The 14070-nt window shown below is 39.8% G+C and overlaps 1 protein-coding gene across 1 annotated transcript in view; it reads left to right on the forward strand.

The window, feature by feature from the left end:
• Positions 1–14070, forward strand: part of LOC149705101 (uncharacterized) — a 39444-nt gene that overhangs the window by 9984 nt on the left and 15390 nt on the right. The window contains exon 2 of the mRNA XM_089865271.1: positions 4383–4588. Within this exon, the coding sequence (XP_089721397.1) occupies positions 4383–4588 (206 nt within the window). The remainder of the gene's footprint in view (positions 1–4382; positions 4589–14070) is intronic.

Raw genomic sequence — 14070 nt, forward strand, 5'->3', positions numbered from 1 at the left:
GACCATTTATTCGTGGAATAGTATCTTGAGTACCTTGGGATAGATTTGAAAATGGGCAAGGATATTGGCCAAAAAGTCTGCGAACTTATGCAATACATAATGGTTTTCAGACTATGAGGATTCATACAATTTACACAAGGAGGTCAGGCTTCAGGTGTTACTCAAAGAGGACAGAATCCCTGGTGGAGTTAAAAGCCAGTCCTCCTTGTGTAAATGGAATGATAGTTGTGTCTTAAAAGTCACGGAATTTCATATTTGTTCGGTATAAATTTCTTATTTTATAAATTCATGGTACTATTAAATTTCAAACACAACATTCTGACTTTTCTACGTAGCAATTAAGAATGGGGAAATGACTTTAGATGGTCAGGGAAAGTCATGGAATTTTTCCGTGGCTATCATGGCCAATCCATACAAAAACAGTTTTAGCTTTTGAAGACCTAAGTGTAGCTATATAAGTGAAACTAGGCGTACTTCCTATCTTAATCGAGCAATGGGGAGACTTCTCGACGATCCGCGTTACCACAGTGTGCTTACTATCCATGCAGGATTCAACGGACCTTGCAGAAAATGTTCTTGCACCGCACGGTATCCCCTGTTTTTTCTGTTACGCGGTGCGGTGATCTTGTAGGGACAGTTTTCATATCGGATGATTGAAACCACAAATACCCTCTTCTTCGTCCGTATAACAGATATTTACGCCTTCTCAATCTATAACCAATGACAAATAGAACTAACGGAGAGTAAAGCGCTGATTTCTCGACCCAAAGCAAACCCTGACGCCTTAAATATCATACTGGACACTTTCCATTATTCATTATTTCTTATTATTGTTCAAATAAATTTTTCCAATTTGTTTATGGTAAATTCTTCTTAATGTAAAATTCGAAACAATTGCTTGTTTAGGCCTTTGTTAGATAGAGATCAATTCATCTCATCTGACGTGAGGGTTATAATTTAGAATACACTATATACGTTTTGGTATAAATTTCTAAAGTCTAGATTTTATTATTATTAATTTAATTAAGTTTACAATCGACTCAAAGCGAAGTTCTCTTAAAGATGTATGATTCAATAATATAATCGTATATGACTTCAGAGAAGATTTTGTTTTTCCTTATTTGACTTCCCAGAATTAGAGAATCAAATTGAATATGCTAATTAGAGGATATTGGTGATGGAATTTTAAGTCATCTTATTAAATTGAATATATATTTATAAGGAATTTTATAAATTCTGTAATTTCGTAGAACTTCCTATCGTCCAAACTAGTGTTTTCTTTCAAAATGAATTATCAGAAATTACTTCCGCGTTTCGAATTAATAAAATCTATTTTATTAGATTTTGATTAAAAAATATATATATGAAACCTTTTAGATTAAAATACAACATTTTATAGAAGTACATCAAATTAAAACTCATTTCCTTTAGAAATTGTTTAATTTTGATGTGGAAACAATTTCTACGTATAGCGCATGCGTAAAGCATTTGCGGACGTGATATTACGTACTTCCGGTATATACAGTATGGTATAATTTAGTCCTTTGAAAATTGTAAATTATTTCATTACTCGCATAAACAAAATTTATTTTTCTTTTCTTTTTCTTTTTAAGGCCTTAGTCTATTTTGTACACGTACCTTAGAAAAGGCCTACCTAACATCGGGAGAGCAACGCGGGCAGGCTCTATTATAAATCTCCTTTTATTTTAGTAAAACTATCAGGCTAAGGCTAAGGCTTTGGCGCGAATAAGGTTCGGTGGTTGGGGTCCCTGGTAAATTCAGGCGCGTCGCGAGGAGATTTGTTGGACAATAAATTTTCCTATTTAATACTGGGCCCAGCCCTTGGGTTTCTGGCTCTCTAAGCCTAAGGTTTCCCTAAGTCTACTGTATACTATAAGGCGGGAAGGGGTCCAGATGGTCCTGAGAGGCGTGGCGCCCTTATTGCAAAATTAGGGCTTTACGCTCTAGATATTTAATGGGGTTAATAAGCTTTTAATAGGAGGCAATCACCGCCCTCTTAAACAGGTTTTAGTCCCGCCACCCCCACCAACACCACCACTCCCGCCTTTTTAGTTTATCATTCAAAAATTGCAATTGCTTTATACGTAGACTCGCATCGTAGTCGAAACAAAATGAAGCTTCGACGAATATCTTAAAAGGAATAGATTGCTTGTTTTATTAGATAGTCTACTTTTGGAGTGGAGCCAATTACGTAAGAGTAAGTCCTGACTGATTGACTGACGATAATTGGCTCAAACCCAAATTGATTTAGGAAACTGAAGACTAGTGTTAATTTGAGGGACGTTCATTTAATTATTATTAGGAATAGTGGCTACACACTCTTAAGAATGATGTATCTCCCAGTCCGTCGCCATCTTGAACAATGGCGGCTAGCTAACTTTTAATATTAAGAATACTGACTGTTTGATATGGATGGGATTAAGGAATTTGGGAACTCGTATTTTGAGACTGGCCCTTTAAAGCGATTTAACAAAGTTATTAAGGGCATTATTATTTTCTTGAGGCTGTACCTTTATTATCTAAATCGATTCCTGGCGTTACACGACACTCGTACACTCTGCGACAAAACTAAGAGATATATCACCTAAAATTCTAGTGTTTAACGTCGGACAAGTCAAAAACTGTTCCGCCCAGGCCGTAATAGTCGTAATAGACGACTCCTCCAGTATGTCTTTTGGCTCAATTTCGTGACCAGACTTATTATTATAGCAGCGATGATCTAACCGCAAATTAAAGGTTTATATTGTTAAATTGTTTTCAAGTCAAATTAAGGCTTACCGTGGAAATTAATTACTTTAAAGTTCATATAGTTAATGTTTCGGTAATATGTAATTTCTTTAACGATTCTTATGCATAGTATTCCCAAAAGGTGGTCTGTAGGAGTGACCAACGATATTGAGTCATTTAAGACGTTGAATTGAACCCAAGTTACGATTATAAAACAATTTTATTTTATGGAATTTCGATATATTTCTTTACATTTTCCACCAAAAAAGCTAGGAATGTCCAAGATTTTTCGTTTTCGAGTATGATCGGTGTCTAACTGAAATTTCAAACTCAACGCGTTTAACGCTTGGTTTGAGTTTAAAATAGATCCGAAACTCTGTATTCTCGCGTATTGATTTTTGATGCCAACCATTTTTGGTGAGGAGGTTGTATACTATGTATGTTCTCTATATATGGTTATGGGTTTGTTTTTTTCGTTTATATTTCTTTGGGGGCATCTCCTTTCGAGGGGTGATTCACTCTTTGTGAAATTTTCTGAGAATCACAACCCTACTCGTGCTACTTTTATTTTTACTGACATTAACAATAGCTCTCGAGCTAGTTTGAGATCGACAAGCGAGAATTGAAGTCCTACACTCGGTGGTTAATTTTGCAGGACTTCCATCTAGTCCTATTTAGTCTATACTAAGCCTTTGACAGCAGCGCTTCACCAGGCCTCCTTCGTTTTACCTCGAATCTATGACCTACCTCACTCACTTTGTGACACGATCCAGCTTGTAACCAGTGACAAACGTATGGGGAACGTATCTTATGAACTTATGGTAGTGGTTATCTCCTCGTACCCTTCAAAGAGTGAAGAAAGAATGTATATCGCGTGTAGATGTACTGAACATTTGAAAACTCTCCAAAAATCGTGTTTTAAGCGAATACTCGAAGCGATATTTGAAACCCCACTATAAAATATACCCAGAAATATTCCAATTTTTTTTTTTCTTTGAAAGAAAGAGAAGGGAATCACGTGTCTGTCTCCAGTCGAAACGAGTTAGAAATCTATATTGCGTCATTCTCGGGTACCCAGCTTGTCTTTGAAAAGTCCCTGTCTATCATCTGTTTGTACTGTTTTTCGATAACATCAGTCAGAAGTGCATAACGTGAAGTGCGTGCTTTTCTTTGAGTTAAAATACTATTAAAGTAAATAATCGCAGCTTGTTTTTCTCACTGTATTCACTAGTCACGTGATATTGCATTATAAAACTGTAAAACTAAGGATAGCGTAAGGTTATACTGCTGAACAGTGCTCGGACCAGTGCAAAGAGTGGTGGGAACTACATCGTGTAATCCACTTCTGAGTCTAGCACGTACCCGAGCAACTTTGCATTAAAAAATATATTGGGTGTATTCTTTGTGACCTTTAACCTATGGCCAGTTCTTACTAGTCTATTGAAATAGTGTGGGGGGGATGATGAGTCGGTTGAGAAAATGGACAAATAAATGTCCTAGGCGAAAGTAGGTTTTCTTTAACTGCGTCCCAATTGAACCTCTAATCAAATATCGCTTTTAATATTTAGTTATGGAAAAAGTAAATAATTATTCATAAATGTGTTTTTTTTTCTTATTTTCATTTTTTTTAATAGGAATACTCGGTCTCCGACTTGATCGGATCGACGTTCCAACTGCGGTCATTTTGGGAAATTCGTTTTGGTTGAATTGCACCTACAATTTGGAAGGCGATCTTCTTTATTCAGTTAAATGGTACCGAAACAATATCGAATTTTATCGGTATTTACCGAGCGATACTCCACCAGCTCAGAAGTACGATTTAAAAGGCGTTCCAGTAGACGTAAGTACATCTATTTTATGTCTAAAATCAAGCCCAATGAGTATAGAAAATAAGATAAAAGTATTACAACTAATTTATCGAAGTTAAAATAATATGGGTGTCGTTTAATATTTAAATTTTTACATATAAATCTTTCAAATCATTTAGGTTTAAGCGTAAACAACCGGGAACCTTTTAATCTCGATTATACGGTGTAAAAAAAATATATTTTTCTTATATAGTATTTTTCTTCCCTCTCCTGTAAAAGGCTTAAAAAGTAAGAAAAATAACAATACAGTGTTAAGCCTTTGCGAACTCTAGGAGCAAAGTTCAATCTTAAAGTTGATCCCTATTCTTTTCTCGGCTAATGCTGTAATCGAAAAAAGACGCGTCGAGGGTTCAAATAAAGGGCAACTTAAAGAAGAGCGGAGAAAAGAAAGAAAAAAAAACAATCCTTATATAGAAACTAGGGGCCCCCGAAATTCTTATCGTAAACACTACTAAATCTAGCTCCTAATCCGTTCCATTAGGCCTATCAGAGCTTTAGGGTCTACGTGTATAGACCATTCTGGGTCATGGGCCCCCTCACCCACCCATTGAAGAAAAGCTTATATCTTTAACGCTGTCCTCTTAAGATCAAGGGTTTTCAAATCCTTGCTCTAAGATCTAGCTTTTTTTTTCATTTCGTTTACAGTTTGACAAATTAAAAAAGTAAGCTAGAGAAATTTCCCTATTTAAATGTTTAGATAAGAAGCCGTATTAAAAGTGATTTAAGTTTCGAGGCCCGAATTAAACCCGTTATCAATCCTGACACCTAGAATCTAATAGAACGTATAAATTTATTGGAAAAATCTTATCACGATTAAGCTAACGGCGTTGCTGACTTTCATTAAGTTTTGGTTATTTTCTCGCCGCCATCTTAAAAGATGGAGTCTTTGTAGATATCAAATATTTAAGAACTCGATTGAAGCTACGATAAACCATAAGTTATGTTCCATAAGTATGACACTTCCTATACTTTGTAGTGCTAGAGACTTACTGCTCGAGCTAGTTCGAGAATTGACCACACTCGGTGGTTAATTTTGCAAGTCTTTCATCTTCCTATTAAGTCTACATTACTAAGCCTTTGACAGAGTCTCACCAGGCGTCGCTTTACCTCGAATCTATGACCTACCTCATTCACTTCATGACAAGCTCCAGTTTGTATAACCAGTGACAAACTTATGCCCAACATATCTTATAAACCTATGATCAACTTTATTACAAAAAGGAATTTGTAGATGGAGAACATTTTCCAAGATGGAAACGGATTAGTAAAATCTTTCTTAGCGTTCAGCTGCTGGTTGAGTGTCAAAGCAATTTGGAGTAGTGTTGGGCATATTATTATCGATGATTATCAGTCAATCAGAACTTCAACTTACATAAACAAAGAAAGAAAGCAATTTAATTCAATTTTAAAACCATTAGGTTTTCGAGCTTATTAGACTGGCCGGCTGGTATGCATGTTTTCCTGATTATTTTGTTTTTCTAACCGTAATCTGAGGTCAGGCTGGATCAATATATTCTTCTGTGGGTATTGAAAGCGTTCCTGACTTGACTCTCGCTTGGTGTTTAAGGAATTATTTGGCAATTTTCGTATAGAGAGGTTTTTGGGATCGGAACATTTTAGTAATGGATCCGCTAGACGTCGCGGGGTCTGGCGAACTTTCATATAGCCGGGGGGGGGGGAGAGAAAAAAGCGCCGCGGGTTCTCTGGTTCTCTTTCCGGGCGGACATCCTAAATGGAATTTGATTTTTAGGCGCTTTATATGGGTGTGGTCCTCCTCCGGTCTAACTCTTAAATCGAGCTCTTTTTTTTTCTTTTCCCTATTTCACCCCCCTCCCCCAACTAAATCGAGCCTCTCTCTCTCTCTCTCTCCAAGAAATTGTTTTATTACCGTCATTTGTCAAATTGACTATTTACATATTCTACTCGCGAATGGTGGGCCGCCGGGGTTCCTACTATACAATTATTTTACTCAGATTTATTTGAAACATTATCTTTCAAGGTACCTGTGTTTGTAAGTTATACCCTCCTATAGGCCTTGCTTACGTAATCTGGCTGAAAACCAGGTCGTTTCAAGCTAAGGCGTATTGTAACAGTTTTTATGTTACTGCCCCTTTAGTATTGTAACAGTTTTTATGTTACTGCCCCTTTAGTATTGTAACAGTTTTTATGTTTTATGTTACTGCCCCTTTAATTTGATATACTAGCACTTTAAAAATAACAATATCGCTTGAACTTCCCCAATACTGGTTTCTGGATGGGACGACTGGTTCTGGTCAAACTAAGGGCATAGCCCTCCAACACCAACGTCACGGGTTTAAACCTCGCGCACGAGGCAAACTCGCCTCTCGCGAACGGATGAGATCGTGCCCGAACTCTTGGGACCCCGCGCTAGCCGTATCCTGGTAGGACATATTGAACCCCGTAGATCCGACCCGAAAGATATAAAAGGAGACCCATCCAAGAGGCTCGCTCTCTTGCTCCTGCTCTCTCTCGACCTTACTCTGCCGGAATGCCCTTGGACTCTCGTCGAACGATGACCGGTACCTAGAGATGCTGCCGCCCGATGATCCCACTTCCACGAGGCCGGACGATTAACCTTTTCCCTTCCAACGGGATCAACCTCGTGGCCCAACGATCTACAGAGTGCGCGAACGAATGTGCGGCGAACAAAGAAAAACGGTATCGTTAACAATTTATTTATGAGCTCTCGCGGACCAGAAACCAGCCCCACTATATGATACGATATATTCAAACTCTTTCATTTTTACCAATGCGATGTTCTAAAGTAAATTGTAAATTCCCCTAGACAACTGATCTTCCCAATTAATTAATTATTAAATAAATCCACTTTTACTTTTATCTTTTGTATCTTGAAACTAAAATGTCGCATTTTGGGGGTCCCTGTCCTGGATCAGAACTACTAAACTTCCCCAATTAATTAACGGATGGTAACCATTAAGTAATTTAATGAAGTAGGAACAAAGAAACTGAATTTTAAAGACTAGCACTAATATTTTAATGTTTACGTGGTTAACGTAATTTTTGTTTAAGTCTGCGTGGTTAGCGTAGTGTTGTTTAGTTTACGTGGTTAGCGTAATTGTGTAGGTTATTTTTAGTGAAATTAGTGTAGCTTTAGTTCAGTTTATTTTGTTGTAGATTTAAGTAGGATAGCTTTGTTAAAAGTTTTGGTTAGAATTTTTTTTTAAAAAACGTTAGGAGTGTATTTTTTAATGGTTGGTCACTGGTCCCTATTATTATTATTACCTAGTAAATTCTCCCGTACACGTTTGGTTCAATTAAATGCATGCTTTAAATTAAGCTTATAACATGGGTCATGTCATCGTCTCAGGACGGTCATGAGCTTTGCCAGCCAAACTTAGGACAATTTTATTCTTGCGAAGAGTGCTACCAAATTCTTAAAATTGAACAAAATCACGCCCGAGAAATTAGAAGGCAAAAACGTAATTCCCCACCAACCAACATGCCTAACGAAAACGCCCCCGATCCTAACGTAGCCGCTATTGCAGCATTACAAGAACAAATAAGGCAGCTGTCCGCGCAAGTAGTCGCTCAAAACCGAGCGTTAGAAGCGCGCCAAAACCCAGAAAATATAGCTAACAATGGGCGCCACGAGGACCAACCTCAGCCTCTCCCTAGCTCGTGGACTCCCCCTATTTCACCCCCCACGTTTTCGGGTAGTTTTAGTGAAAACACGAAAGAGTTTCTTGTAAAAGCGCGCCAAATTTTTATCTCCCGGGGATGCCCCGAAGACTTGTTTATCAAGCATTGGATACCAACAATGTGCACAGGTGCAGCATTAGAATGGTTCGAGGACCAAGGCCCTTTCGAGGATTTTCAGGAATTTTCCGACGCACTCATGAATGAATTTAATGCTTACGCGAATGATGATGTTCTCTTAGAACGCTTAGATTACCGTTTTCAAAAGCCGGGTGAATCCGCTACTAATTATGTTGAGGCCATGCAAACTATTATTAGAAAATTAACAGAACCTCTCCCAGTACAGGCGCAAATTAGAATAATTCGTAAAAATCTATGCGAAGAACTTAGAGTCGCGTTAGCCACGACAAAATTTACGTCAATTAGAGCCTTATTAGCCGATGCCGTCTTAATTGAACAAGCCAAAGCAGCCCGCAAGGACAAGCCTGCGGCGGAAAAACCTACCCCCACTAGCACCCCTAACAATGGTCAGCGAGCAGGTGGCATAGTTTGTTTTAAGTGTGGAGGTCCCCACTACCAAGATAAATGCTCTCGTTATAATAGGCCCCCGCAAACTTTCCACAATTCTAGATCAAATAACTTTAGGCCTAATTATTCCCAACAAAATTTCTCTCACTATCGGGAACCCGATTCGCGTCGCTATAACAATGGCGGCGGAGTTACCTGCCACCGTTGCGGTGTTGCCGGTCATATCAGTACCAATTGTCGAAACACGAATTTCGGTCATGAGAGGCACTATAATAGCTCAACACAACGTCAGCCCCACTCGGGAAACGGTCAGGCGGGGGAGAACAAACATGCAAACCCTCCCCCAGCACGCCGATAAACCCCTTGGTCTTGGTCTGTAACGCTGGATCCACAACTTTAAATAAACAAATTCGAAATTTAAACTCTAATAATTCTTTAAATTTAATTGAAAGTCAAGTATCCCTAAAAACTTCCTGTTTAGCCAAAATTAAAATTAAGATTAATGAATCAGAATGTATAGCCCTCGTGGATCCAGGGTCAACCTATACCCTCGTAGACGAAAAGTTTCGTGATGGTATGGCCAATGTAATTAACAAAAGCAATAGGATAAAATTGGGTATCAAGCTAGCTAACAAAACTAGAGTATCAACGACCGGTAGCGGTACGGCTACGTTTATTTTCCCTGGAAAGACTACGTCAAATACTGTGTATTTTGTGAAAAATTTAATATTTCCGTGTATCCTGGGTATGGATGTTTTGAATAACAATGGTATGATAATTGACTGTGGTGATATGAACTTTAGTTGGCGTAGTTCCCCAGGGGAAATATATCCATTCTTGCGAGATTTCCAACTAGATCAGCCCTATCCAGTTTCGCTTAGCGCCCCAATTGAAATTGATGAAAATGAGTTAGAAGAAGCGCTTACTTCCGCCCCTGTCACTGAGTTAGAGCGCGAACACTTGAGAAGCCTAGTATCCGAATTTAAATTTTTATTTGCCACTACACCAGGTATAACTTCCACTGCAACCCATTTTATAGACACTGGCGACGCTACCCCAATAGCTTGCGCTCCCTACAGGTATTCCCCCGTTAAGCGAGGAGAAATAGATAAATTAATTAACCTTATGTTAGAAGATGACATTATCGAACCTTGCCATTCCCCGTGGTCTTCACCGTGTATTTTGGTGTCTAAAAAGGATGGCACCTATAGACTATGCATCGATTATAGACCTTTAAATCGCGTCACCAAGAAAGATAGTTATCCTTTACCGAGAATCGATGACATTCTCGAGTCTCTTAAAGCACCAAAATACATAACCACGCTTGATATGAAAGCCGGGTACTGGCAAGTGCCGTTAGATGAAGCCAGTAGGGACAAGGCCGCTTTCGTCACACACCGTGGCTTGTTTCGACCGAAAGTACTCATGTTTGGTTTATCCACGGCGCCCGCCACCTTTCAAAGGATGGTGGATAACCTCCTTGCCCCCTTAAGAGACCTTGGAGTCTGCGCGTATCTTGATGATATAATTATCATATCATCAACATTTGAAGAGCACATGGAGACCCTGAAACAAGTATTTTCGACCCTAACTAAGGCTGGTTTAACTATAAAAGCAGAAAAGACCAAATTCTGTCTAAGGGAAGCTAAAATTTTAGGCCATATAGTGTCAGAAGCAGGTGTCTCAGTAGATCCTGACAAAACCTCAGCTATTAACCGTCTTCCAGTCCCAACAAACATTAAAAAGTTACGTAGTTTCCTTGGGATGGCATCTTATTACCGTAGGTTTATAGCGGGATTTTCAAAAATAGCCGAACCCTTGAATTTGCTTACCCGTAATGGTATACCCTGGCAGTGGGCTTCCCCCCAGCAAGAGGCGTTTGATAAACTTAAAGTCGCTCTCACTTCAGCCCCCCTTATTGCAACCCCCGATTACACAAAGCCGTTTCTAATACACACAGATGCATCGAACACGGGGATGGGTGCTGTTCTCAGTCAGAACATGGATAATAAACCGGTAGTAATTCAGTACGCGAGTAACTCCCTCAATGATACCGAGAGGCGATATTCCGTCACAGAACGCGAATGTCTCGCAGTAGTTTGGGCAATTAAGAAATTTAGACCATATATTGAAGGTGGACAGGTAGAGGTGTACACAGATCATTCTGCATTACAATGGTTGCGAACCGCGAGAGACCCCACAGGCAAATTAGCCAGGTGGCGATTAACAATAGAACCATACGTCTCTGCAATACGTCACGTTCCAGGTAAACAAAACGAGGTAGCAGACGTGCTATCACGTGCCTTTACGGATGAAGTGTCCGACTCGCTGGTCGAGAACGACTCTGACTCCCCCACAAAGGAACCAATCGTTGCGTCCCTTGTAGATGACAAAGAAGCCCCCATTGAGTTCGATGAAGACGTCGTCATCGAAGCCCAATCGGCCGATGCTAGATTAAAATCAATTATAGCTTTCTTAGCAACCAAAACCGTACCCTCTGACCCGAAACTCAAAGTTTTTGTAGAAGTAAATGCCCCACGCTGCGAAATGATAGATGGAATTCTTTATCGGGACATTTTGAAAAAACAAACTTCTGGCTCTAGTTCCTATCGTATTTGGATACCCGACTCCTTAGTCCCCACTATTCTTAACTTAAATCATGACCTTCCAATCTCAGGTCACTTGGGTATTTTCAAGACTCTACGCCGCGTGCAATCACGTTATTATTTTGTACACATGACCCACGTGGTTGCCAAATACGTTAGATCATGCCCCCTTTGCCAAGCCCATAAGAATCCTCAGCGCGCCCCCGCTGGTTTAATGAAATCAGCTGAAGCCACGGACCCATGGCAGGTAGTTTCTGTCGATATCAAAGGTCCATTTCCTCCTAGTAAGAAGGGTCACACGCAGCTGCTTGTGGTTTCCGATGTGATGACCAAATGGGTGGAGTTGTTCGCTTTAAGGCGCGCTACAACTAAGGCTATTGTGTCCAAGTTAGTGGATGACGTATTCGCAAGGTTTGGTTTACCTTCGACTCTTGTCAGTGATAACGGTAGTCAGTTTACCAGTAAAATTATGGCTTCAGTTTGCAAACATCTAGGTGTGCATCACCGATTTACTTCCTTTTACAGCCCTCGTGGTAATCAGGTAGAACGCTTTAACCGCACGTTAGGAACAATGTTAGCTACATACGTAACCGATAATCACCGCGACTGGGATGTAGGACTACCCCAGTTTGCAATGGCTCTCCGCTCTGCCCCGCATGAGACAACTAAGTACACCCCAGCATTCCTAAATTTTGGGCGCGAGTTACGCACCCCGTTTGATATTACCCCTTCGGTTAGTCCAGATACAAATGTTTCAGACTGTAATATTGCTCGGCAAGCATCAAGTATAATGGCACGTGTAACGTCCGCTCTTGAAAAGGCTAAAGACAATATTATTGCGGAACAGTCTCGGCAGGCTGGTTATTTTAATAAAAATCGCAGGGATGTGGAGTTTTCTGAAGGACAGTTGGTTTGGCGCCGCACTCACTACCAGTCTTCCGCTGGTGAACGTATAGCGGCAAAACTTAAAGCTAATTGGGATGGCCCATTCAAAATTTACAAGAAATTTAGCCCCCTAACGTACAAATTGGCAAATATTCGCACAAGTAAAGTTCTTAAAGGCACCTACCACATAACCCAGTTAAAAGTGCATATATCTCGTGAACACGAGAATGAACCTCATGTGTCCCGTAAGTCTACCGACCATAGTGTCGCCAATTATGATTCTCCAGACCGATCGGTCCTCTCCCCTGTACCTAGTATCCCCGACTCAATTGACAGTGACCAACTATCTTACCATCGGCGGCTTAGGCCAAGAGATAACAATAATAGGGTGGTTAATCCTCGTCGCAATTAATTTTTGATGTCCAGTTTTAACGGTATGCTTTGTAACGATGAGTGGTTAACCCCTTTTTCACATGTTTAATTTTATTTTGAGTGGTTAGATCCCCTTTTTTTAAAGTGTGTAATTTTTCATTTTCCCTGTCAGGTTTACTTATTTGAGTGGTTAGCTCAGTTATGATTTTTACTAGAGTGGTTAGCTCCTTGGCAATTTTTATGGAGTGGTTAGCTCCTTTCCCTTGTTATTTTTAGTCGACTTTTGTTTCTTTTTGTTTTCATTTGTATAATGTTATGTTTTTTTTTACGGATCCTTGTATATAGCTTTAACCATGGTTACCATCATATTTTAGCCCTTAAATTTGTTTTATTATTAATATTATCTTGTTGTCGAACGGGGTCGTTCGAAAATTGGCGGCGGGGTATTGTAACAGTTTTTATGTTACTGCCCCTTTAGTATTGTAACAGTTTTTATGTTACTGCCCCTTTAGTATTGTAACAGTTTTTATGTTTTATGTTACTGCCCCTTTAATTTGATATACTAGCACTTTAAAAATAACAATATCGCTTGAACTTCCCCAATACTGGTTTCTGGATGGGACGACTGGTTCTGGTCAAACTAAGGGCATAGCCCTCCAACACCAACGTCACGGGTTTTAACCTCGCGCACGAGGCAAACTCGCCTCTCGCGAACGGATGAGATCGTGCCCGAACTCTTGGGACCCCGCGCTAGCCGTATCCTGGTAGGACATATTGAACCCCGTAGATCCGACCCGAAAGATATAAAAGGAGACCCATCCAAGAGGCTCGCTCTCTTGCTCCTGCTCTCTCTCGACCTTACTCTGCCGGAATGCCCTTGGACTCTCGTCGAACGATGACCGGTACCTAGAGATGCTGCCGCCCGATGATCCCACTTCCACGAGGCCGGACGATTAACCTTTTCCCTTCCAACGGGATCAACCTCGTGGCCCAACGATCTACAGAGTGCGCGAACGAATGTGCGGCGAACAAAGAAAAACGGTATCGTTAACAATTTATTTATGAGCTCTCGCGGACCAGAAACCAGCCCCACTATATGATACGATATATTCAAACTCTTTCATTTTTACCAATGCGATGTTCTAAAGTAAATTGTAAATTCCCCTAGACAACTGATCTTCCCAATTAATTAATTATTAAATAAATCCACTTTTACTTTTATCTTTTGTATCTTGAAACTAAAATGTCGCAGTATAAAGATCAGAAATAGTCTGAATGACGTCATAACACTGGAACTTTGGTGATTTTTTCATTTAAAATGAACCTTTTATATCTAAAAGAATCGAATTAGACTTGTATCATAAGTTTATAAGATATATTTCCCA

Source organism: Phalangium opilio, unplaced genomic scaffold (genome assembly GCF_054372755.1).
Source record: "Phalangium opilio isolate 3A_F unplaced genomic scaffold, DU_Popi_V2 ptg000014l_1, whole genome shotgun sequence".
In the NCBI taxonomy this organism is placed as follows: Eukaryota; Metazoa; Arthropoda; class Arachnida; order Opiliones; family Phalangiidae; genus Phalangium; species Phalangium opilio.